The sequence below is a fragment of the Cavia porcellus genome, unplaced genomic scaffold, assembly GCF_034190915.1.
Source record: "Cavia porcellus strain 051 isolate PalLab524CR breed Dunkin Hartley unplaced genomic scaffold, mCavPor4.1 scaffold_26, whole genome shotgun sequence".
NCBI classification, from domain to species: Eukaryota; Metazoa; Chordata; class Mammalia; order Rodentia; family Caviidae; genus Cavia; species Cavia porcellus.
In genome coordinates this window covers 46,320,297-46,347,186 of record NW_026947509.1, presented here as the reverse complement: position 1 = coordinate 46,347,186, position 26,890 = coordinate 46,320,297, and the positions used below count along the sequence as shown (strand labels likewise).

Genomic DNA, 26,890 nt, shown 5'->3' with positions numbered 1-26,890 from the left:
TTCAAAAAAGCATTAAAATAAAAATAGCTGCAAACTTTCTCTGTAGAATGTCACATTTAGGAAAAGAACATTTTCTATGTTTTCGGTGGCTTTTCAAATGCTGACAAGGCACTTGGCTTAGCCAGCATTGTTTGTAATAACGACTTGACCAAATGAATGTCAGGAGGGCTCATGCCCTGCTTCGGGCCTGCCATCTTTCTGCAGAGCACTTTCAGTAGTATATGCAAAAATGCAATGGTTTATTGACCTCTGCTGAACATGGTGATGGAGGGCAGTGGCTGGGGAGACTGGGGCAGTCTTTTCCACACAGACATCCAAGATTTACCAGGAGACTGGCAGCCTTAAGAAAGAGAAAAGAGAGACTGATGACCTGTGGTCCCTGCCAGAGGTACAGCAGCCTAGGGTTTCTCCAGTTTGCTTTTTGTCTAGCTCTGTTATTATGAGAGAATAGTTCTTCTTGGTGTCTCTCCGTTTACCATCTGTACATTTACTTTAAGTGCTGCCTGAGGATTTTCACAAATAGCACTGGGAATGTGTTGTTGCCATAGTGGGGTATCGTTTCAGAGCCCCTTTATGGGTCTGAGGCATAAAGGTTTTTTACTTCCTCTTCCTACATACATAAGGGATGGGATGACCAAATAATTCTGAGCTTTGTATGGTCCTCCATCCCTGCACATCTAAGGAATGCTTCTAAATCCATAGTTTAGCAGCAGTAGAGAAGCTCTTCAGACAGACACTTGGCTCAATGGCAGGGCAACACCTGGGCGAGGGAAAACACAGGCAAATTGTAACACTAATTTTAAAAACAAAAAGCAACTCTTGAAGAAGGGTGGTGCCTGGAGGAAAACAAGAATCCTGTGTATTTTCCTGCCCTTTGAGTGTCTCAGATTCTTGTAGATCTCTTTATTTTTAGCTCATGGAGTAGTTTAATCTCAAGACAAAGTATTTAATTCCAAACATGCTTTTTACAATTAGCACTAAGTCCTACATTTCACTTTACTATTTTTCTTTTTCTTTCTTTCTTTGGGCAAACATGGGTAAATTTAACAACTGTAAATAAATAAATAGATAACTAAATGGTAAATAAATAGATAACTAAATAAATAGATAACTAAATGAACTCTCATGCAATTTACAATAAAACATATAATACTTAGCAACAACACTATTGAAGGCAGCAATGTATTCTTTTTTTAGATTTTACCTGTTGTAGTTCACTAAACGGTTTCCAAAACTTCTATGCGTTGTGCTTTTCATATCAAAAATTTTTATATCAAATTTTTATTAAAGAGCTTTGTTATTTTTAAATGAATTTTTCTTATATTTTTCCCCAGGACAAATGAAGTTTCATTTTCTATCTATAATTAGAAGCAACATTTACAATGGGACTGTAAAATTTACTTAAAGAGCATGCATTTGTGGTTTCAGAAAACATTTACTAAATCTTTAAAGAAAGAAGTAACAGCAGTGTAAGCGGAAGTGATGATTTAATGACTGTAAGCAAGACAAAGAAGAGAATTGTGCTTCCTTTGCAGACTGAGAGCAGTGAACTGCTTAGCTACAGTTCCCCACACAAACATGAAACAATATTCACAGAGAATAAACACTCTTACAAATAATTAATTTTACAATTTTTCACCACGTCAGAGCTGGAACATAATAGAAAGGTTAGCAAATAACAGCAAAACTAAGACATGAAAACCCGAGTTAGTACCTTCACCTCACCATTCATGTATAACCATGATTGACATTTTAGTGTTTGCACAGAAATGATCGTTTTATCTTTAACATGAGCAAGTTTTTAAAAATCAAAGTCATACTATCCTGACTTCGAAATGCAGTCTCTTTCCAGTGGAAGATTTTTCGATTGAGGTTTTTGTACCTCAAGTCCTTCTGAAACTCAGACGATTCTCACGAGCTGCCTCGGATGCAGCCCCAGCCTCCATCTCAGCAGTTTCTATAGGCAAACGCTGCAAACTGCTGGGCGTGTAATGCATTTCTAGAGAGCTGCATAGGATGAGAAGTGCGGCCTTTGTCTCCAAGGTCATAATGGCTCTGCTGACTTGAATTCCTTTCACTGGAACTAGTGAGGACAACTCGAAAATGCCAGAGAGAATGAGAGCCCCCTGCCCCATGATCCCAAATGAAAAAAAGAGAGAACACAGAAATCCCCTTACGCATTGCCCCCAGCAGTCTTTTGTGCTGTTCTTGCCAACACAGCAGCCGCCCTGCTATATATATCAGCTGCCACTCCCGTCCCGTCACACTGGACGCTGATCATTCGCTGTCAACAGCCATGGGGAAGGTGAGTCCGCGGAGATGCCACACCTTGGCCAGCAACAGGCCTCTGAGGGGAGGGGGTGTACCTTCCAGATGAGCATCTCTGTCACCTCCTTTTCCACTGCAGATCACTTTCTACGAGGACCGGGGCTTCCAGGGCCGCTGCTACGAGAGCACCACCGACTGCCCCAACCTGCAGACCTACTTCAGCCGCTGCAACTCCATCCGTGTGGACAGCGGCTGCTGGATGCTCTATGAGCGCCCCAACTACCAGGGCTACCAGTACTTCCTGCGGCGCGGCGACTACTCTGACTACCAGCAGTGGATGGGCCTCAACGACTCGGTCCGCTCCTGCAGGGCCATTCCTTACGTGAGTCTGGCTTCCAGACACCCATCAGTGGTCGTCAGAGCTTATTCACAAGTTTTCCCAGCTAATGTTCTCAGCCAGGACAGGCGCATGGTGCAGACAGCAAAGCCTGACCCTCACACATTTAAAAAAACATATGAAGGGGACAGGAGTGGCAGTGCTATCTTGCTTATGCTCACCAATGTTGTGTTAGGGGGCAAGAAATCATGACACTATAACCTTCAAACTTCAACCTGGCGGATAGCTGTAGGTCCTTCAGCCATAAGAACACCCGGTCCTGTGCAGTGAGGTGGGGACTCTAGAGGGCACTAGGTTATGTGAAATAAGCCAGACTCAGACAGAGAAATACTCTATACGCTCATGCACATAGGATCTGAAACTGTTGATCTTAGAGGAGCCGAGAGTACATCAGCACCTAGGAGAGGCTGGGGTGGTTGGGAAAAGGAGGCTGGTTCAGGCAGATGTTGTTCAAAGGTGTACAGCCATAATTAGGTAGAGCAAGTCCAGAGACCTGTTGGCAGGTACAATGTCCACAGTTAATGATTCTAAATTATATCCTTTACTAACGCTAAGTTGCTCTTAGCATTAGCATGATGTTAAGTGCTCTTATCACAGAAATAAGTATATAAGGTGACACAGATTTAGATGTCCTACCATGCATACACTTCTATATGTATATCCTGTATATACAATCAGTACACTTTGTAATTAAGAACATGTATATACTCACAAATTTATCTGTCAATTTTTTAAAAGATAAATACATTTGAAAATTAAATAAATCTATTAACTTGATAGGATGTAGGCAATTTATAGTTTCTAAATCAAATCTATCTTGTTCAGTAGAGAAAGAAGTACTTATAATCTTTAATGATAAAAAAATAACAGGGCTGTGTAGGTAGAATACACTTCAACTGCACTGATGTTTTTTATTTCACTTGATAACATACTGATGTAGAACCTAGAGCAGTGTGTTTCAGCTTGTGTATCTTCTATTTTCCAAGAGTTTCTTACATAGGGCAGAGGCAGGGAATTGATTAGGCTCTCATGGGATGTGGTCTCTGTCAAAAGACTACATGTTTTTCAGTCACATGAAGAGCATGTTTGTGCTTTCTGGAGGCACCAAGTTAGGTGCTAGGGCAGGAAAATTAAGACCGGAAATCAGATTTAGGCTAGAAAAATGTACAGACTCACAGAGACATAAATCAAACAGACATTTCTTTGGGGACTAGAAAATCAGTTGGTTCAAAGATTCGCCAAAAAATCATTTGGAAAGATAAGTGGGCTCAGCACATCTGAATCACTGAGCACCTTAAATGCAAAAAAGTGACTTTCACACAAGCTGCATCAGGGTCAGTGCCAAAGCGTCCCCGTGGAAATGGGAGTTAAAACCTTCTCCACAACTCAGTAGACACAGTTGTGACAGATGGCTGCTTACAAAGGAAACACGTTTATTCCCTCTGTTCCCAAAGTTAGTTTCCTCCACAAAGTCCTCAGTTCACTGGTCATGTCAGCTTTGTTTCAATATTCTTCCTTCTTTGCTAGAATAACAACATCAGCAGTGAGATTAGAAACACATTTGCAGCAGGCTCTGAAACCGTGCTTCACGGTGATGCGGGCTGGCAGTCGCTTTCGTGGACACAGAAGGCGCACATCACTTACTTTTCTCCTTTTCTGATTATCGCTGCAGACCAGCTCTCACAGGATAAGGCTGTACGAGAGGGATGACTACAGAGGCCTCATGTCAGAGCTCACCGAAGACTGCGCCTGCATCCACGATCGTTTCCGTCTCAGCGAGATCTACTCGCTGCACGTGCTGGAGGGCTGCTGGGTGCTCTACGAGCTGCCCAACTACAGGGGCCGCCAGTACCTGCTGCGGCCAGGGGACTACAGGCGGTTCCACGACTGGGGCGCCATGGACGCCAAGGTCGGCTCTCTCAGACGGGTCATCGATGCCTACTAAGCTGTGCCTTGCTTGTGATGATTGGTCCACATGGAGATGCTATAAAATAAAGATTGTGTTGCTGGCACTGAGTGGCTCGTGCTCATCTTTAACTGAATTCTAATATAAAGTGGGGGTTCTGGACCACTTGCCTGTCCCTAAAAGCTATCCTGAATGTCTACTTCCCTGTCAGACAGCAATATGCATGGAATATCTACACCTCTAGGGAAAAAGAAGGTAGATCCGTACTGCCTGCCAGGACCTACACAGTCTGAAAGAGAGAGGAAAGGCAGACACCCTGAACAACTATTAGAATTCATAGAAAATATGGAATCCACTCTAGCTGGGACCCCAAAAGATAAGGACTTGCTTGAGGACTAGGAGAGCCAATGTCTCAGACAAGATTAATGAAGAAAAGGTCCATGACAAGAGGGTTTTAGGTAGAATTTTGTAAAGCAGAGAAAGTTGAGCCTGCTTGATTGGATCATTCTCAGGAGGCAAAATGCTACATCATGGTTAAACAGCCTGATTCTTACTTTGCCTGTCTGTGCCTCACTGGTAAAGAGACCGACCCAGGTCAGTTTTCCTGGGACTTTTCCAGTTTTAGCACTAAAAGTCTTTCATTCCAGAAACCCTTGCAATTTCACAGCAACCGAGACAATTTGTAAGCTTATTTTTTAGTTTGTTTCTCTGACCAAGTACATCTTATCTTCTGTATGTCTGTTGCATTATTGAAAACTACAAGTGATAATAAATTCCTTGCTCACTAAACCCCAGGATGCTTATGATGAAAAGATGAGAGAAGATTGGGAACAAACTTTGCTACCTGTAAACTATTATATAAATGACCATGTGAGAAATTAATACACTTCCTGTATTCTCTCAAATTCAACCTCACAATCAATATAGTCATCTTTATTTTAGATTCCAATATGAATTTTTATTGCCTCAATAATGAAGTGTGAGCCATTAGTGTTTATTGCATGTCTCTAGGATTTCTGTTCTAGTAGATTTATTCTCCTAGAATATTAGCTCTTTTTCCAAATTTATATGATCAAATATAATGCCCTGACCACATTGACTTCTTGGAGAAGTTGATAAGCTGATTCTAAAAGTCATATGGAAACACAAGAGACCAAGAACAGCCAAAAAATCTTGAGAAAAAAACAAGAGTAGGAGAATTCACTTTGCCAGTTTCAAAATTTACCATAAAACAATCATCAAAATAGTGTGGTGCTGGCGTAAGTACACTGGAATGGAATTTATGGTAGAGCAGAAACCTATATGAACCTAGATTCAACCAAGTTTTGGCCAAGACATCAAGACCATTCATAGGTAAAGAACATTCTTTTCCACAACTGGTTACTGAGACAACTGATTATCCACATGCAAACAATGAAGTTAAAACCCCCAATTCACATCATATATAAAAGTAATGCAAAATAGAGTAAAAATTGAAACATCAGAACTCAAATTATAAAATTCTCTGACAGAAAAAGATATGATTATCTCTTATCAAGTAATGATTTCTTAAGTTTGATACAAAAGCATAAGCAACAAAAGAGAAAAAATAAATTGGACTTTATCAAAATTAAAAACTTTTATGCACTAAAAGATGCTATCAAGAAAGTGAAAAGACATCATGCAATGGAACAAAATATTTACAAATTATGTATCTGATCAGGTTTTAGGATCTAGACTATATAGAGAACTTTTACAACTCAATAACAAAAATGATCCAACTGAAAATTTGCCCAAGAATTTGAATATACTTTTTTCCAAAGGAGATACACATTTGCTGACACAAGTCAGCAGATAAATTAAAAGATGCTCCATATCATTAGTCATTAGGAAAATTTATATCAAAACCACAATGAGAGACCATTAAATGTCCACTAGGGTGGTCATGATATTTTAAACCCCCAAACAAAACACCAGTGTTCATGAGAATTTGGAAAAATTGGAGCCCTCACAAGTCTTTGGTGGGAATGTAAAATAGTAGTCTCTGTGGAAAATAATTTGGTGTTTCCCTGAAAAGTTAACCATAGAATTATCTACGACTCAGCAATTCCACTTATAGATATGCAATCAAAGAAATGAAAAAAGATCTTCAAACAAAATTTAACACATAAATCTTCACAGCAGCACTATTTACAGTAGCCAAAATGATGGAAACAACCCAAATACCCAAATGTCAATAGATCATTACATAAGCAAAATGTGGCATATCCATACAATAAGATATTCTTTGATTATAAAAAGAAATGAGACACTGATACTTGCTACAACATGGTGAGCCTTGAAAACCTTATGCTAAATTAAAGACACCAGTTACATTAGACTATATATTATATGCTTCTATTTACATGAAACAGTAAGGATAGGCAAAGTTGCAGAGATATTACATAAACTATCGGTTGCTTAGGGACAGGAGAAGGTAGGGATAAGGGAGCGATTTCTCACTGTGGAAGTAAGTGTATTCTATATTGTGGTGATGGTTGAACATATACACTACAACTACTGTATTGTACACATTAAATGGGTGAGAGTTCTTTAAAATATCATTATATAATAAAATTATTTTAAAACAATATTCTTTTCTGTTGGCGGAACATGTGCTATAAACTATAAATAGAAAATACACATCTTACCAGAAAGTAAGGCTTGAACTAATACCTAAAATACAAGAAATTTTACTGTTTTGCTGCAGGCTTAGCTAAGTCATTCTGTATTGTCCTCTGCTTGGGTGACCAATGACATATGAGCTCTATTTTACAAAAAAGGAAAAACTAGTGACCTGTACTACTGGAAATAATTTAGTTCATTTGAAGTTCTATTTTAACCCGGGTGAACTAGAAGATTTAAAAAGTCACATTTTATCTGATAAAGCTTAGAAGGCCACCAGTTTCTTTCTCTTCATAATGAGGACTATGGGTAAGATAAGCTGTGTTTCCTTCCAGCTCTGATATTTGAAGGCTCTACTAGGTTTCAAAGTGGGGTACGTCAGTGGCTCAATGCAGGCTTTGAAGTCCATGGACTTGGTTTCTGGTTAGTAGGTGAATGATACAAGCAAGTGAGTTTTTCTTACTTAGTTGTAGTTTTTCTCTTTCATGTTTCCGTGAAAAATCAATGAAAAGCTTTCTGTAAATGCTCAATACAGTAGAGGCTCAATATACAAATCATCACTCTTTGAGGCTTTCTATATTTATGCTATACGCATGGACATGCCCAGGACTGGTCACAGAGAATGAAGCAGAGTTCAAGAAGTTCCCAAGAGAAATCTGGATACTGAAGAGGCTCTGGAGATGAGTAAGGAAGCTTCTAGTCCCATTATTTCTGCATCATGCTTTTGTGTGCAGACGTACCTCACAATTAGCACCAACAACAAAGTGATACAGAAAGTAGTATAGCTAATCTCATGCCGGTCTTTCAAAGATATATTCTACAAGGAGGTTAGAAGGTACCAGCTCAGAGGAAATGAACTAGAAATTTTTCAAGCTCAGGGGACTGTGAACATCTTGAGTGTCCTTTTGACAGTCACCTATTATGGCTATCACACAAATAAGTAAACTTAAAATTATAGAGCCCTCTCTAGTTAGTTGAACGCTGAGATCTTACAGCAAGGCTGAAATCCACCAATGGAGGAATCCACTAGAATTTCCTAGAACTCTTGTCAGAGCCAGTGATTCTTAGGGTTAGTAATGACAGTGGACCTACTATGAGAAGTGTATAATTTAGGAAGATAAGATATGCACATCTGAAAATTTCATATCTAAAACAAACTATGATATTTGAGAGGTCCCTGGCCCAGGGCTTGGGGGCAGACAGACGAGCTCAATTCCTAGTTCCTCCAATCGTGAATCTTTCTGGACTTTTTTAGTCTCCTCAGTAGGAAATAAAGTCAAGCATAAGGACCACAGCCATGTCACATGTCACACTTTTCCATCCTCTGTGATTACTAATTAAGCACGTGGATAAATATACCTCTGGAAAAATGAAAAAGAACTGAAACACTGATAATTCCTTTTATGGTTTATGTCTAGATGTCCCCCCCACAAAGCCTCATGCAGTCATGGGGGCAGGTTTTTCAGAGGTGGTGAATCTGGAGTCAGTGATTGATTCATGGTTCAATACTGGGATTAAGAGTATGAGTGTTACATTCACTCTAGGGCAGGCAGCCTGCATACAGTACAAGGCACGGAAAGAGGCTTGCTCACTCTCTGTCTTTCTCCCTGTCCCTCTAGTTCATTACTTTTCCTATATTCTCCCCCCCTCCGCCCCCCATGAACTTTTCTCCTCTGTGAACACCCTGCGCTGGCCAATTATGAACTGAAAGCACTACAAATTATGAGCTAAATAAACCTTTCCCCCTTTAACTTTAGGTGTCAGGTATTTTGCTTCTGCTGAAGACGCAGCAAGAGAAAATTTAGATAATTCTTACTCTATTTTGGAAAACAATGATTCCCTCACTTTAAGTTAACTCTTAGAGGGGTCCAAAGACATAGAAGCCACATGTATATTCCTACACTTACTTTCTCTCCTTACTTTCCTGGTTCTACACTCTTCCATTCTGTTTTGTGCTTGGTGACCTCGGAGGACTGAAGGGAGACAAAAATGACCCCCAAATCTTGGCTAGCTGGGTAGACAAACAGCATGGAGGCTTCCCCGAGGGAATGGAGGGCATTGGGATGGGCATGAGCACAGTGGGTTATGGTCTATTGCATTAAGGTCTGAGAACTTACTTCAAAAGTCTAATGCACGGTAAGACAAGTAGGCTGAGAGAGCAAAAACAAAAAGAAAAAAGGTATACAGCAGCATTTTTGTGAAGGCAAACAATGAAAGAGCTTCTCAGCCAGTTTCTGGCATTTCAGAAGATGGTGGATCAGTGGTGTGAGACATTAGATCTTAGAGCAAGACACACTCTGCTATGGGCTGGGGATTTAGCTCAGTGGCATCAGCGCCTACCTTGCAAGTGTGCGGTTGTGAGTTTGATCCCTGGTACCGATAAAAAACAAAAAGACACACTGCTATATCTCTGTATCATTAGCCAGCACCCCAACTTGAGGACATGAAGGAGACCAGGGAACTGGAGACAATGCCTCAGCCTGAGCTCAACAAAACAGTGAGAATGAGGACACCTTTCTGACTTATTCTTTATGTACTGACTTCTCTGTTTCACACTACTTCAATGACTTCTGAAGCCTTTTAATAGAACATACAGCTATCATGCAATAAGAAATTGAATTGAAACACACACAGCCACTGTATTGGTGGTACAAAAATGGAAAGAGGGGATAGATCTGATACAAACACACACACACATACACATACACACCTAAATCTCTCTTGCAGCTGATGAGCAAAGCTGGCTGATGCATGCACTGTCCGCCACCCAGGACGTGGGTTTAGAGCAGGGTTGATCATGAACTCGTGGTGACAGGGAGGATTTCCCAACTATCCACAAGGTCCACCGAAGAGCATCTCCTGAGCACACAACAGCAACTCCTGCAGACCACCTTGCTGCTGGCCGCTGGCTAAACCAGTGGTGCATCCCTGGACGCACCACTAGCGTCTGTCCTACCCTTGCCAGGTGCCCTGAGTGGGGGAGGCACACGGACCACATCTGCACCAAACGCACAGGCTTCACGTATGTTCCTCCTTTGTCTGGGACCTTGGCCAGGAACATGTAGACAACTGATCATCACTGATGGTGTCAAAATTACCAAAACAAAAAATCTATGTTAAATCAAAATGTTCCAGTACTGCAGGTGAAAGTATTCATTCATCATATTTAGTCTCCAAACGATAAGCCAAAGCATAAACACTCTGATAGCAAGGCCCGTATTATTACTTATGTATGAAGGAAATTGTTATTACTTCTACCATTTTAAAAATATTGACAAGATCTTGTGCTTGATTAGGTCTGGTCCAGCGTTTTCCTAGAACTTAGCTCCTTTTCAGTGGGTAAGTGACTGTCTCCCACCCATGGTTACCTGAGCACTCTGGCCTGCATTCACCAATAATCTTATCACAATCAGTTTAGATCAGAAACCTCTTATCCTCAGTGCTTCTTAGTAATTTTCCATCCACTGACTTGCATGCTGCTTCATGGCTATAAATCTCTTGTCTATGTTTGAGCTGGAATCGAGTCCAATCTCTCTTCCCAAACAAAAAAACCCATTTCAGTGATCTCTCTACAGTACCCATTTTCACAGCCCTCTTTCTGCAAAGTCTGCCTTACTATCGTTAACAAATATCATGAATATTTTTTTCTTTAACCAAATGTACAAAACTTTTTTTTTTTAGGTCATTGGTATACTTTATGATTTTCCTGGGATTTTGAATCAGTTGTACTATTTGATTTTCATCATCATTCCTGTGAAGAAACGGGCTGGAGGAAGTTAAAAGACTTTTCAAAAATTATACAAGAAGTAACAGAAAATGCAGACATATGTATATGGATGGGTAACACTATTGCTTCCTCAAATGTGCCCCCTATAAATGGTGCTTCTTTAGTAATTTCACAAGGTTGTTAAAATTGTGATAAAAAACTAAAACCAAGTCTAGGAGAAGCAGTGTCAAAGAAAGCCCATGGAAGGGATGGGGATGTAGGTCGGTGACACAGTGCCTGTCTGGCAAGCATAAGGTCCTGAGTTTGATTCCCAATCCAAAGGAAAAAAAAAAATCCCATGGGACACGCAGGGGGACTCATTACAGGTGGTGTCATTTGCAACTTTAGGCTCTTCCACCAAGCCAGCGGTTCAGGCCCAGAAAGCATCACCATCAGTTCAAATAGAATTGATCAGAGGGGTTGAAGGGAAGTTAGAGGAACAGGGGAAAAAAGAAAGCAAATATACCACATATAAGTACAAGTCCCCAATGATGAATGTTATCATTATGTATTTTTAAAATGTACCAATAAAATTTTAAAAATAAAAATAAAGAATTGATCATATCCCGGTCTTGTGACCCTGAGATTTAATTTATCTTTCTTTCACAGAATTGTGATGTCTTTATACAGACAAATTTATGGGTAATTCTGGATCAACCTAAGTGACCTATAAAATACTTCTCCAGCTGAGCATGGTGGCACATACTTGTATCCCAGCATTTGGGAGGCTTAGGTGGCAGGATCACTATGAGTTTGTGGCCAGCCTGGGTTACATAGTGAGTTCCAGATCAGCTTGACCTGCATAGTAAGACCCTGTCTCAAACAAACAAACAAACAAAAAAGATATTTCTCCAGGGTCATAAATTAAGTAAACATTGTGCTGCAGATAAAAATCTGAATGAGTTTAAATCAGACTAAAATCACTCAGTGATATTTTGTTGTCCTCAAACACACAACTATAAATGACACTGAATATATTAGGTCTCAGATTAGTCTCTTTAAGGATTAGAATTTTCAGTATATGCAAATAGTACTTTTTTTTAGTGAATCCACCAGGTAACTGTTCTTTCTTGAGTGCTGAATAGGCTTCAAACCTAGGTATGGTTGAGAGCTCAGAATGATTTTTCATTCAGGGTCTTTCTTCACCAAAAAATAACTTTATAGGAAAGGATTAAATATCATCACTTTAATCAGTATTACTACTAGTATTTAAAAGATGAAAACCAGAGTAGGCTATGCAATATATATTTAAGTGACTTTTCTTGTTGCTAGGACAAAATACCTAACATCCAAAGTTAAGGGAGAAAGGTTTATTTAGCTCACGGTATGTGGAAGTTTTAGTCCCTAATCAGCTGGCTCCAAGGCTGGGTGGCATGGCAGAGGGTCAAGAGTTCATGGTGGCAGAAAATAGTAAAAGGAGAGAGACAGAGACAGAGACAGAGACAGAGACAGAGACAGAGAGAGATTCTTTCTATCCCTTGTATTGTATGCAGACTACCCACCCTATGGTAGGTATAGCACTCACACCCTTAATCATAAACTCTAAAAGTCTACTCCCATAACTGCATGAGACTTTGGGGGGAACATCTAGACACAAACCATAATATTCTGCCTCTGAACCCCCCCCCCCAAATTCATGTACATTCCTTTTTACAAAAGGCATTCAGTCCATCTCCAGGAGTTGCCAAAGTCCTAACAGTTTCAGAATTGCTGAAAAGTCTGAGTTCCAAGTCCCCTCTGAGATCCAAGGCAAATCCTTAGCTGTGAGTGCTTATACAAATGAAAAAGAAAGTTAACTCTTCAGCATTCAAAGGCATAAGATAGACATTTCCATTCTAAAACTTACAAGCTGGAAGATATAAAAGAATGGGACCAAAGCAAGTCCAAAACCCAGCAAGGTAAAGATTAAGTCCTGCAGTTACACGTGCAGCATGTAAGGCAATCTGTGGCAAGATATAAACTCTAAAGGGTTTGGGTGGCCCCGCCCATATGGCACTGCTGATAGTTGTAGCTTCCATGGCTTCTCTCTTGAACCCAGGATGCTCCTTCTTTGCAGTTTGCTTCAGACAATCCATGTTTGTGGCTTTTCCAAACTTCTGAGTCTCCAATGCACCCTTGTTTACATTCACAGCTTCACACACTGCCCTCTCAGGGCCACACAGCCTGAAATTCCAAGTCGTCTTCTGAAATTTGGATAGAAGCTTTCCTAACCCCACAACCATTGCATTCTGAAAACACCTCAAACCAGCGCCACATGGATGATGCCAAGGACTGCTGAAAGCTGGAGCAACAGCCAGGGCTCATTCTCTTTGAAGGGTCAAGTGCCTTGATCACTAGGCACTCTGAATCTGATTCTGAGGAACAAATTCTCTATGCCATCTCCATCCTGGAACCTGGTGCGGCTGCCACCATTCTGGAACACAGTACTCCACAGCTTTCTTCTCAAAGCAAAGTCTTTCACTTTTATAATTTTGAGGCTACAAAGGATGGAGTCATGCTGCTTCTTGTGATGCTTTCAGGCTTTCTTTCCTATTCTCCAGTTACTTCTCAGCAACCAAGATGTACTGTGCTCTATCTTTACGGTTCACAGCTTGACTGAAGCTTCCTTTCTGGACCAAACTCACAATGTTTTTTATTGTATTTGGCTCTTTCCTGTTGATTTTCAACATAAATCTGGTTAAAAGCTCCAACAGTAGCCATGCCACAGCCTCAATATTCGACCTCTCTGAAATTTCTTCTGCCAGATTATGAGAACTGCCATTAATCTCAGTCTCAGGCAGAGTCTTGGACGTGAGCAAAATGCAGATAAACCTGTTGCCAAGTCAAAACACACGCTTCCTGGAATCCAAAATCCAATGTAGTCCTTCCCAGCAGAAACCTCTCAAGCCTAGTCTTTACCAGCAGGATTTCTATCAACCCTCTGGTCTCTTGACCAGAATCTCAAGTGCAGAAAAATCTAAGTCACTTGAGTTCCACTTTTTAAACTGGCATCTCTGAACATTTCCAGATTCTTCCCACAAGCCATTCTCAAAGGCTCCTGAACCACATGGTCAAGTATAGTCAAAGCAACACCCCACTTCTCCTACCAAATTCTGTCTTAGTTACTCTTCTCTCTCTTTTTTTTTTTTTTTTTTTTTTTGTCTTTTTCTTTTTTTATCGGTACCAGGGATCGAACTCACGACCACCTGCTTGCAAGGCAGGTGCTTATGCCGCTGAGCTAAATCCCTAGCCACTTTAGTTACTTTTCTCATTGCTGAGACTAAATACCCAACACTCAAAGTTAAGCGATGAAAGATTCATTTAGCTAACAGTTTGTGGAGGTTTAAGTCCATAATCACCTGGCAGAGGGGCAACTATTCATGGTGGCAGAAAACAGCAAAAGCAACAATGCAGAGAGAGAGACAGACAGACAGAGACAGAGTCAGAAACAGAGACAGAGACAGAAACTCTTTTTTTTCCCCTTATATTGTATGCAGGCTGCCCACCCAAGGGCACATGCAGCACTCACACCCTCAGTCCCAGCATTGGACTGTGAATGAATCACAAAGCCCACCCTCGCGACTGAATGGGGCTTTGGGGGGACATCTAGAATCAGTATAAGTAATATAACCACATGTGGGTTTTATATATAGAAAATTGGAAGACAAACACAAAAATGTTAACTGATTATATATAGTCATTTTCCCATCACAGACAAAATACCAGACACCCTTAATTTTAAGGAGAAAAGGGTTATTTTGGCTTACAGTTTCAGAAGCTTCAGTCAGTGGTTGGCAAGCTTAAACAAAGAAATGACATGAGGTAAGAGTCTGGTCATGAAAATAGCTGTTCATATCATAGCAACCAGGAAACAAAGAGAGAAGGGAGAAACCACAGACAAGAATATACCCTTCTAGGTCAGCTCCCTAGTGATCCGCTGTTCCCTTCACTCCTCACCTCCTCACAGCACACTCAGTTATGAACTTAGGAATGGATGAATCAGCTGATGAGTATAGCAACTCCCATGACCCAGTCACCTTCTGAACACATGAGGCTTTAGGGAACATTTATTTCCAAGTCCTAATTATGATTATCTCAAATAGTAAGATGATAGTCATTTCTTCCTGTCATAAAAAAGATTCTGTAGGGCAGTGCTTAGACTCCTACCTCTTTCCCAAGTTGCTCACAGTTGAAAACTGAGTTTGTCCCAGATAAAGACACATTCCCCCTGCAGAAGGGAGCTTCCTTGCCCAAGTACACCCCTCCACAGTCACATGACTGAAAATGGAGGGGCACATAGTTGCAGTTACCTTATCTCAAGTCAAAAGAACTATCACCAGCATTCCCTGTGGGATTGGCTGAAGTTACCACCATTTCACTAGCTCACTCCCAGCTCACACTTAAAACTCCAGGCAGGGCTCTTTATGGCCAAGTGACAGAAGAGAGAAAAGACTGGGTGAATTTGGTTCACTAGAGGCTCGACATGGAAAGTGGGTGCTGGCCAAAAGTGGAGTGTGGCTGCACCCCAACAGCTCACTCAGGGCCAGCCTAACACAGTAACGGGGGACATCCTCCCAATGGCTAATTTTAAGGAAGTACCGTTTGTGTGGAAAGAAAAATAGCTTGAAATTAGGATATATGCAGAATTACTGAGCAGTGGTAAGTGGCTTGGCTGGTTAGTCCAGAGCTGGGAAGAGGAAAGAATGGAAGATGAGAGACAGGAGGGTCTGGGATAGAGATGTGTAGAGATACACGGGAGTGGAACGAGTATGAAGACAATTACATCCCATGCCAATGCTTATTAGAGCACCATGAAAGAGACACTAAACAATCAAGTGGACAGAATGACTTGGTCATTTGACACTGGCCAGCCTCTCATGAATAGTGTGTCCATTGTGCCAAAGGTGAAGACTATGCATTAACTCCTGCTTACCTGGCTAATCCAGCTGCTGCCACTGGAGGATGCCTACTCTGTCAGTAAGACAGACCAGCTCAGTCCCAGAGAGCCCCGCTGTCCCTTGAAGAGACCAACCAGCCATGTGATGGTTAGTCAAACACCTGGATCCCTTCTGCTTTGGAAGGAATGACTCTTCCTTACCTGGATGGGTTTACTTTTCCAGTCTTGAGAACTCTTGGTCAGTAAACTTAGTACATCCTAATATACATAAAGTATGTTTATGGATAATAACCCTATTTTCCAAAACAAAAACAATTAGTAAAAAGACTGGCGCTGTTTGATGCTTTTTTGCAAAGTACTTTAATGTCATGTGGCCTCTGGAAAAATCTCACTACACATTCAAGAAAGATAAGAATAAAAAAGGCAAAACAATAAATCTTAGAATTACTTTTAAAACTGTCTTAATTATATGCATGGTTGGAAATTGTCTCAGGGCCTCAGGGACCCCAAAACCACACTACCAGAAATCCCTGCAGTGTGGCTTGGATACTGCCTAACATCTGGAATCTGGGGATGTGAGCAGAGTGGCTCCCGGAGGGTTTCTGTATCACCCCTTCCACTGCCCAAACCGCCCTCACCCAGGGAGAAAGGACCCTCACAGAGAAGAAGAAAGACCTTAGGAGATCTGAAGGGCAGCAAAGATTACAAAGAGCAGGGAGAGTAGCGGGCAGCAGCTGCAGCAGGAAGGATTCAGGGCCGGGCGGGAAACAGAAAAGAGAGGAGGACCACAAGCCTGTGCCCACTGATGGTCCATCAGAACCAAATACTGAGGCCTACTGTGTGCCCAACCTCGGCTGTGCGAGTCAGGGGCGGACAAAGACAAGACAGGCATCTGATCCTGTCCTGAGGCCTAAGAACTCCACTCCAGGAACAATTCTACTCGAGGTTCCCTCCCAAACAACAACAGTGATGATCACAGGCTCCTGAATTGAAGCTAAGCTTTATGCTTTGCAAAGCACTTTTGCAGATTACTTTTCCGGATTCCTTCTTCCTTAAGCCGTCTTATTATTTAAATTCTGGCTTTTCAGAAGTTAAACATAAACAAACAAACAAATAAACAAAAAAAGCGCAGGCCCTGAGTGGAATACTGGCAGTTTCCTTTGAGAAGTCAATTAGCAGAGTAAGCTATAAAATAAAAGCATGGGGCTAGAGTTTCGCTCACCCTTTTGCTCAACTAAAAGAGTAAAGAGTCTTTTCACTTCGGTGGCAACAACAGCTTTAGTGAATCAGAGCAACCCGAACCTACCAGAAAGAATGAGAGTAAACCATTCAGCCAACCCCAGTGACCAGCGGGAGGGAGAGCGGGCAGCTTGCAAATCCCCTTACTCACTGGAATGGGCCCTTTTGTGTGATTTCCTGTGGAGGCAGCAGCCAGGGCTGCTATATATACAGCGGCCGTTCCCCCAGGGCCGCACAGCACCGAGAGAACCTGCGCTGCTCGCTCGCTCCACAATGGGAAAGGTAGGTGTTGGGCATCTGGTGCTGGGTCTTTGCCCTGCCGCAGCATCCTCGCTGAGGAAAAGCACCCACGTCTCTGCGTCTTTCTTTGCAGATCACTTTCTACGAGGACCGGGGCTTCCAAGGCCGCTGCTACGAGACCACCACCGACTGCCCCAACCTGCAGACCTACTTCAGCCGCTGCAACTCCATCCGTGTGGACAGCGGCTGCTGGATGCTCTATGAGCGCCCCAACTACCAGGGCTACCAGTACTTCCTGCGGCGGGGCGACTACCCCGACTACCAGCAGTGGATGGGCCTCAACGACTCGGTCCGCTCCTGCCGCCTCCTGCCCCAGGTGAGTGTGGCTCTGTCCCGCCCTGGTCTCTGGAAATGAAATCTACTTACTGGGGCTGCGGATACAGCTCAGTGATAGGACATATGCCTCGCTACTTAAGGCCCTGGGTTCTGTCCCCAGCACCAAAAACAAAAACAAGCACGGAATCTGAAACCCAATAGTTCAACCAGGAGCTGGGGGTGGAAGCTACACAGTGTAGAAGTGCTTCTCTGTGTGACGCCTGTCTTCGTGAATGCAGTAGTGCTTTTATAAAAATCATGTTCCCAGATTGTACATTGTCAGCGTGGTTTTAAAAAATTAAGGGTGCAATGACTAATTAGGAAAAAGTAGTGTGCAGGAGAGAGACTGAATTTACTATCTGTTCAAGATAAAATTTCTTAAAAGTATTCATTCCAAGCCTGGCAAGTCAGAAATGCAGTCTCTCACGGTCTGTAAAGTTGGGACTGTTTAGGTAATTAAAAGTACCTTGGCTTGTTTGGCCTTACTTTTCTATTAGCTTATTCTTCCTAGGAAAGACAGGGCCATACCTTCTGCTTTTGCTCAGCAATAGAAATTACAAGAAAGGCCATCCATATTCAAAACTGAAGTTTGAGATTCAGTATTTTCTGGAGCATGATTAAAGAGGTCATAGCAGATTGGGGTGTTAGAGGCACGAGACACAGTGTCATCGGACAGAGCTTTACCAAAGGTGGTTTTTGCAACTCAGGGAAATGGTTTTGTGGAGGGTAGGAAGCTGGGAGAAAGTGGAAGAGCTGGACAGTTGTGATCTGACCCAAAACTCAGGCTTAAAAACAAAGAAAAGGGAAACATAGCATCTTATTTATCACAAAAATGTACTAACCCTCTGCTCCATATCATACATGAAAACCAATAGGTTTTTTTTTAAACAACTGTAGCATGTCCAGTGATAGCTTTCTGCTTTGAGAAGGGCTGTGTCAAATAACAAGCACTAAAGTGATATGGTGCATTTATTTTAAGCATATTTTAATTCCCCAGGACAAGAACGTGGTAGATAGAAATTGAAGAGCTGCTAAGCTCTTTCCCTTCCTTTGCCTATGAAGCACTCAGTTCATTAGCAGTGAGAGAGTAGAGCAGGATGACTCTGGACTGGGCAGCATAAAGGCAAACTTGGACTCAGGGAAACTCTGGCCAACTGTGACCAGGGTGGTGCATGGGCAAGAACTTTAATTTCTCTCTGTGTTTGACATTTTCTGTTTCTTTTTCTTTTCTGTCTGCACTCCAGCACTCTGGCACTTTCAGAATGAGGATCTACGAGAGAGATGACTTCAGAGGACAGATGTCAGAGATCACAGATGACTGTCCTTCCCTTCAGGACCGCTTCCACCTCAATGAGATCCACTCCCTTAACGTGCTGGAGGGCTGCTGGGTCCTCTATGAGATGCCCAGCTACAGGGGGAGGCAGTACCTGCTGAGGCCAGGAGAGTACAGGAGATACCTTGACTGGGGGGCCACGAATGCCAAAGTTGGTTCTTTCAGACGAGTTATGGATTTTTACTGAAGTCATTTCCATTCCCTACTTTTCTTCTTTAAAATCTAATAAAATATGTAGCTTGTGATTCTGGCACTCATAGAGTCCTGTGTTTCTTTCAATCTATTAAGTATTCATAAGCAGCAAGCACTGGGCCATGTTTTTGAGATGGGCAGCAATTTCTTTTAAGGGGAATAAAGTACTGAATAATCCCATCACTCTTCCAGTGACCAAACCATGTAGGTTTAACAAGACTTCAATTAGGACAAAGCTAGTTGCGGTTGTCTAACAAAGTTGTATCATGGGCTACAATGCTGAATTCGTACTGATCAAAGCAGCTCAAGTTATCCCCTCTGTTGTCCTCACTGGCTGTCCTCACTGACCATTGCTTCCAGGAAGGAAGCCACTCTCAATATGCAGGCTCTCACGCTAGCTTCACAAGGAAACAAACAAGCTGGTCTCACTTATCGCATATTCCTCATCCTTCTAACAACTGCTATCTCTTTCCTCCCAGTTTAATTTCCAATGCTTTATCCCTGATGAGAGTTCCAATCTTGCCATCATTCTCTGTTTACGAGCTTTGTAGATGATTTCAAGGTACATATCCACGAGGAAACTCAGTCTTACATCATTTCAATAGAAAGTCAATATATTCTGGCTTACAAATCAGAAGTAGTGCTAAATGGAAAGGAAGGAATCTGAACTTTCTGGAGAACTCTATATAGCTGTGTATTTGTTTCTTTCATTTTCCAAAATTAATTAAAGCTGTTAAAAAATTATAATAAGTTAAAATTATAATAAGTAAAAAATTATAATAAGTTAAAAAGAAGTGGCTGAAGACATTGGGCCAGAAGAAAAACAAGAATAAGAGAGATGAGATGAAACATGGTGAGTCATATCAAGTCCAAGGCATACGCTGGAAGGTGTGATGTTAGCTGTAGATAGACCCAGATTTTGATCCAGCAGTTATGGAAGACAGGAAAACAAGACAAGTTTCATGAATCACAGTCTCTAAGACAAACTAATTAGTTACCAAGGAAATCCTAATCATCCCCTGAATTAAAGCCCAAAAGAAAGCTTTCCTGTGGATCCAGGTAGAGACTACTGAATAAACAATATCCTCCAAAATATCTTGCAGTGTTTAATAAGGTTCTTGGGTTCTTTCTGCTAAAGTTTACCACTGAAACTGCTGACTTCTGGTCAAAATTCACTGAGTTCCCCATCCTTTGAGACTCTAATGAACTGGCCCAAGTCTCATCCCACATGGGTGAGAGCTTCGTGAATCCATGTCTTCACACAGATACCTATTCCTCCCGTGTCCCTTGAATTCTGGAGAAGGGATGGGTGGTCTGTGCTTTCCTCTGCAGTCCTGCATCTGCACTCTGCACTGCCCCTGGGTGGGTCATCTCACCCTCCCACCAGTGCTGCCCGCCTATGCACCCCACTGACCCTGAACTCTTTTCCCTGAACCATCATAAAGCATGGATGTGCATAGCTGGCTTTGTAACAGAGGTTCTAGAGGCACAAGTGCAAGTTTATCAGAAGAAAATGATACCAGGTTTCACATAAATGGCACTGCTTTGGATGGTCTGTAGGTCCAGCCTGCTGTGGCCTGCTAGCCTGCCCTGATTTGCTCTCTCTCCTCCGTGCATAGCCATTCATGCAGGGACACTCATTTTCTATGAAGTCAGCTTTAACCCCGCATTTTCAGGGCCTTCATATCCAATACCCACATGGCCCGTGCCAGAGTGAGCATATAATCTGTTCCTTCAACTGAGTCATTGTTAAGTGTGAAATGATGTCTTATTAATTATCATAATGGAAAAATAAGCATGAACTAGGATTGTTCTTAAAAAACTGTGGCACATGGTCAGCAAATGCATACAAATACAGAGAGATTCCTCTTCTGGGAAATAAATTCTCAGATTATTTTGTGCTAACTGCTTCTAAGTCCCAGTTCTTTAACCTTTGTACTCCCCACACTGGGATTGGCTTCCTTGACATAATAAACAGAGTCCTCTACTTGCCAATATAACATCAAATATAAGTTAGAAACCTAAATCTTCTGGGGTGCCGAATGTTATAGTATTCACCAAGGAGACATAAAATTAGACTTCAGGAACAGGAGTTATCTTGAAACATCTGAGAACACAAGAATTTAGAGTCCCTGGATCTCCTTGATGGAGACCTTATTCTTAAAAACTGCTTTCTCTCATCCCTGAAATAGAGGCAAAGGGAAAGATACCCTTCCCTAAGCCCACCATACAGAGAAAGTCACCAGTACGGAGCGACCTGGGGCCACTTACAGTGCCCACCGTTTACTGCTTCCTTCCTTCTCCCCTCTTAATCAGAGAACCAACAGTTTGAGTTAACTGATAGACTGATAGACACCGTGATAGTTCTTGCACATCCTAGTTCAAAACACTAAATCCAGATTTAAATGTTTTTCGTTTTTCATCCTTTGACTCTACAATAACTTCCCACTCATTTCATCTCATAAAAAGCCCATCAAACGATGAAACTGGAATAGAAGTTATGGCAGGAAGGAGCACAGTAAAAAGAATTGCTGTGCTGAGTTAACGCCCCCAAAGAATTTTACTATGCACTTTCTGCAATCTTCCTCCCTGCTACCGTGGAATTAGCCATTGATGTTAGGATGTGTCCTTTTCTTTCCCCTCCAGGCCTTGGAAGTTTACATCTTCTTTCTCATCAGTTAGTGGAGAGAAAAAAAAAGTGACAAACACACCACCTGTTGCTTACACAAGAAGAAATATATGTTTAATTTGTTCCCAGAAGAATATTATGAGAGACTGATCCTTTACCCAGCCTTTGTTTGGGACACTTCGATCTCCATAATCATCACCCAAATGACCTCTGCTTATTTAGCAAAGCCAAATTCTACACTCATTACTAAGAAGCAGAAAGGGAGCAAAATCAACTGTTAGCCACACCTTAGACACTATCAAAACTCTGAGATTGCCCGCTGCTGTTGGAACATTCATTTGTTATTTCAAAAGACATAAATATTATACAATTACAATTATTAAGGAGTTGATGGTTTCGGAGACAACACAACATTCAAGATTTCTTCCTTTCTCTCATTCATCTCCACTGTTACAAAGGATGAAATCAATCAAGCCCAGGATATTTGAGCTATGCTGCACACTGAAGGTTGCAAGTTAGGCCTTTGGTGTGAGTGTGGATGCCAGTGTGGGCTGAGCATTTGAAAAAGGCCCAAGGGACTCTTGCAACAAAGAATTTCACATTCATTCATCATTTATGCTGGAAGCTTTGCCAATCCATTTTGCTAATTATTGAGAATGCAAAAATAAAGATGAGGCTCCCCATATCTATCCTGAGGGACTGGAGTCTAACCAAAACACAGAAGTGACACTTACCATCACAGTGGTATTAACAGGATGCCTGAGAAAACAAGGGACAATATTAAGCTCAATTTAGAAGATTAGGAAAAGTCCTCAAAAAAATCTTTACAGTGGAATTGATGCTTGAGCTGAAGCTTGCAGAAAAGTTGAAAAATAGAGAAAAACCAGTCATGTAAAAATAATGCATCTGGAAAAGGACTGTGTGGTTCTGTGCGACACACCATAAGGCCACAGACAGATGAGACTGGACCTCGTGTACCAGGTTGAGGGACTGGGGTTTGGTGCTGGACTGGTGTTAAGCAGTGGAGCACGCTGAGCAGATGAGCCTGTGCTCACCACTCCAGCGTCCTGGCAGCAGGCAATGTGGATGAAAAAAGACCGGACAGGATAGGGGGCCGAAAAAAGTCCAGCTGAGATATGAAGAGACCCTCTAAGAAAGGCAGTAAGTAATATGGAGGGGAACAAAGACAAGGAGAAAGATTCTGAAAAGACTATGCCATTCTGAGATGAGACAAAAGCTCTGCAAAAGGCCTTCCCTCTTCACACTTTGAATCTGCAATATCCTCCTAGCTGTTTAATCTTATAAAAGGGCCCACATACAATGTCACTGTAGAAGACAGCTTTTTCAAAGTTTAGTCCAGGAATTATTTGATGCTGATTAAAAATGCATGCAAATGCCAGGCGTCTGGTATTAATCTAATGATATAGACTCTTGGAAGAGAGTAGGGGCTGGAGATTTCCAGTTTTAACAAGCAAGTGCATGTGTTTGCCTGCTAGAGTCTGAAAAACAGTAGATAATTTCTAAAGTTCCTTCCAAGCCTAACTTTGTCTTAAACTATTGCATGGCTCTATGGGGGATAAATTCTTCAGGAATCTTGAAATATTCCTGGTGCTCATTTATACCAACTATGGTGCCAAACACATTACAAACATTGTCCCATGTATTCCTCCCAATGTCCTTCAGCTGGAGACCACCAGGAACACACCTGATTAAACAAATTAGGTTTATGACTTGTCCCACGCAACACAGGGCAACAAGGATACAGCTGGAATTGATTTTAAAAAATTCCTTTTAAAGAGTCGCAGTCAATAATTTTGGCTGAGGGAAGAGAGTATTTGGTATTTTATGAATAGCACATCAGCTTTGCATTTGCCTCAGCTTAGACAAAAATGGTGAGATGGGCTTATTTTATCTCACTGTATCCTGGCCCCAGAAGAATCCTGTGAGACTGTTGATGTCTACTAACGGAATAAAATGGCTAGGTGCGAGCTCAAGGCCAGCCTCTCAGAGCCCCACACATACATGTCATCACCATTGTCATTGAGCTGTCACTCCCAAGCCCCCTGTGCTCTGGGAAACTGTGCTGTGTTCCTGGAGCTATGCAGGGGGCCTGAGTTCAGACAGGCTGGGTCCAAAGCTCACATTCCCACCCAGGAAACATTGGGGCCTCCTCAGATCCTTTTGGGAAAGAGAAAACAACTCACCAAGCAATGTACCTTACAGTACTGGGCCCCAGGACCACGGAAATCTTTCCCTTGGTTCTTATCAGAAGGTGGGCTTGAGGGGCAGACTTCAAGTTACACACCAGAGCGCCCACCAAAGAGGAAGTTAAGAGCTCAGTGTAAAACATCCGGTCAGCACAGTCAAAAGTCACCAAGATCAGAATCTAGATTTGTGCGCTGCCCCCGACCGGCAAATCTTGTGAAAGAAAAAAGGAAAAACTCAAGATACACTGGGCTGTCTCATCTGGGGAAATTATTAGCCAGTACCTGCAGCATTCTGTTTCAGAATTCTGGCCTCCTATAATTCTGGGACATTTCTAGAAAGGGACAGTCTTTCCCCCAGAAGATTCAGGAGGTATAATGGAATCATGGTGTAGGGATGACTTTCAGGTCAAAAGTTCAGACTGATGTGCTGATAAATTTAGAAAACACTAAGAATCCAAATAAAAACAACAGAGAGCAGCAGCGCATATAGGGCAGCATTAGAATATACCAGAGAATGAAGGCAAATCTACAGTCACTGCCACTGAATGCAGCACGTAAAAGGGATCCATAAAATCCCCTTACTCACCCCTGCGGGCCCCTTTTGTGTGGTTCCTGCCAACGCAGCAGCGCCCGGGTTATATAGACCCGCCGGGGCTGGCCGGCTGCACCACACTGAGCTTGCACCGTCCGCCCGCATCCACCAGCCATGGGGAAGGTGAGGGGCACCGGCAAAGGGCAGGCGAGACGGGGGGGCCTCGGACGGGCTGGCGGGGAGCGAATCATCTCATTTGCAAGGCTTCTTCCTTTGCAGATCACTTTCTACGAGGACCGGGGCTTCCAAGGCCGCTGCTACGAGATCACCACGGACTGCCCCAACCTGCAGACCTACTTCAGCCGCTGCAACTCCGTCCGTGTGGACAGCGGCTGCTGGATGCTCTATGAGCGCCCCAACTACCAGGGCTACCAGTACTTCCTGCGGCGTGGCGAATACTCCGACTACCAGCAGTGGATGGGCCTCAACGACTCGGTCCGCTCCTGCCGCCTCCTGCCCCACGTAAGTTGGCTACAGCCGCTGTGTTATCCAGCGGGGCTCCAGAGAGGGGAGGTTTTTTCCTTAAAAAGCATCTAAGCCTTAAAACCCTTTAGATACCTTTCTGCATGGAGGCGGGCGTGGCAGATATCAGGAAATTAAGCAAGCATCCACTTAGGAGAAGAGTCATTTGTATTTTTTTAATCGTTGCTCCCATTAAGTCAACCAAAAGTCGTTGCAGCACATGCAATATCATAAAGAACTAGAAAACAGAGCGTGCAAACAGGAAGCTGATGGCCAGCATTTCTCACAAAGTAATTTTACCTACAGCATAGGAATTTCTAATGAGTGAATGAAGCAGGTTCCCCTGTGAACTAGGAGATATTAAAGACTCTTGTTCAGCTCATGGTGCAGCTACCTTTTGGGCTAGTCAGCTTTGAGAAGGGTCATTTCCCCTAATTTAAAAAATCAGCTAAATTTTGATTCCAGACTACCAACTTTCCACCTCAGGTGCATGACTTTTGAAATCTGACTTTCATGGTAAACTTATATGCATATAAAATAAATAACACTTTTATTAATAGAATACCAGTCAAATTATTTATACCCCCCCCCATGCACAATACAGGTTAGAGTTAATACAAGGAATTAGGAACCAAGATAGTTGAGCTCTTGATGGAGTCTAATGCTGAGTTTGAACTTTTTAAAAAGTCCGTCTCCCAGATAAGCAATGTACAGTAAGCACACCAAAACTCAGGGTTAGGCTCTAGCAACAGACTCAGCCTTGCAAGCTTAGAGGTTCCGACTTTACATTAGCAACCACTTGCTCCGATCTTTCCCATTCACTGCTGTTTAGTTAAATGAATTCTGGAGATGGTTCATTTGCTTTTTCCAATGCTTCTTTTTGGGGCTGAGCAGGCGAGCTCCCACAGGATGCGGCTGTACGAGAGAGAAGACCACAAGGGCCTCATGATGGAGCTGAGCGAGGACTGCCCCTGCATCCAGGACCGCTTCCACCTCAGCGAGCTCCGCTCTCTGCACGTGCTGGAGGGCCACTGGGTCCTCTATGAGCTGCCCAACTACCGCGGGCGGCAATACCTGCTGCGGCCCCAGGAGTACAGGCGGTACCACGACTGGGGGGCTGTGGATGCTAAGGCAGGCTCTTTACGGAGGGTGGTGGATTTATACTAAAATAGGTGAACACTACCATTTTCTCATTTTGGAACCTAATAAAGTATTTAGTCTGTATTGTTGGCAATTGAGGACTTCTGCCTTTATTTCTCTTGTGTGCAAATCGATCTCCTTGTAAATGCTCTCCTTCAAAAGCTAAGAGGTGAATGGAAAAAGGAGGGATCTGTTCAAGAAGTACAAAGCACAATGGAGTGTAAACAAGTCATGATGGGCTGAGAGGGTGCACCTGCCGAAGAAAAGAAAAGTCAGGCTATTACCATGGCAAGTGATGGTTTCAGGGAGTCATTCAGCTACAGGCTTTGGCAAATAATATTCTAGAAGTTTATTTCTGACCCAAGAGATTGCTGGAGGCCACAAAAGGTACAGTGAAAGGAAGGTGAGGCCAAGCCCAGCTTGCTTAATAGCTACCCTCACCCTTAGCCAGTACTGTTCCTGCCTGAATATGCAGAAATAGCCCAGCTAATGCAAACGCATGGAGTAAGAGGCATTATCAGTATTTTAATAGATTTGCATGATGTAACATACCACAAACTAAAAAGCTCTTTTGCTCCAAAAAAAAGAACTTAATTGTAAAAGCGCTTCAAAGAAAGCTATCATT

The 26,890-nt window shown here is 42.4% G+C and overlaps 3 protein-coding genes across 4 annotated transcripts; all 3 read left to right on the top strand.

The window, feature by feature from the left end:
- The first annotated feature begins 14 nt into the window (after positions 1–14).
- Positions 15–4,677, top strand: Cryga (crystallin gamma A). Of its 2 annotated transcripts, XM_005005576.4 has the most exons (4): positions 15–388; positions 2,221–2,305; positions 2,408–2,650; positions 4,338–4,677. In XM_005005576.4, exons 1-4 carry the CDS (start codon positions 222–224, stop codon positions 4,608–4,610), a joined length of 768 nt encoding a protein of 255 aa, XP_005005633.1. In that variant the 5' UTR covers positions 15–221; the 3' UTR covers positions 4,611–4,677. The 2 variants fall into 2 exon arrangements, with proteins under 2 accessions (XP_005005633.1, NP_001166565.1); NM_001173094.1 differs by lacking the exon at positions 15–388 and having other exon boundaries at positions 2,274–2,305.
- Positions 4,678–17,336: 12,659 nt separating this feature from the next.
- Crygb (crystallin gamma B) lies at positions 17,337–19,296 on the top strand. Its single transcript, NM_001173081.1, has 3 exons — positions 17,337–17,377; positions 17,469–17,711; positions 18,955–19,296. The coding sequence occupies exons 1-3, from the start codon at positions 17,369–17,371 to the stop codon at positions 19,228–19,230; spliced, it is 528 nt and encodes a 175-aa protein (NP_001166552.1). The 5' UTR covers positions 17,337–17,368; the 3' UTR covers positions 19,231–19,296.
- A 5,447-nt stretch (positions 19,297–24,743) lies between these two features.
- On the top strand, positions 24,744–26,359 carry Crygc (crystallin gamma C). The gene is made up of 3 exons (NM_001173093.1): positions 24,744–24,786; positions 24,883–25,125; positions 26,020–26,359. Exons 1-3 carry the CDS (start codon positions 24,778–24,780, stop codon positions 26,290–26,292), a joined length of 525 nt encoding a protein of 174 aa, NP_001166564.1. The 5' UTR covers positions 24,744–24,777; the 3' UTR covers positions 26,293–26,359.
- The last annotated feature ends 531 nt before the right edge of the window (positions 26,360–26,890 follow it).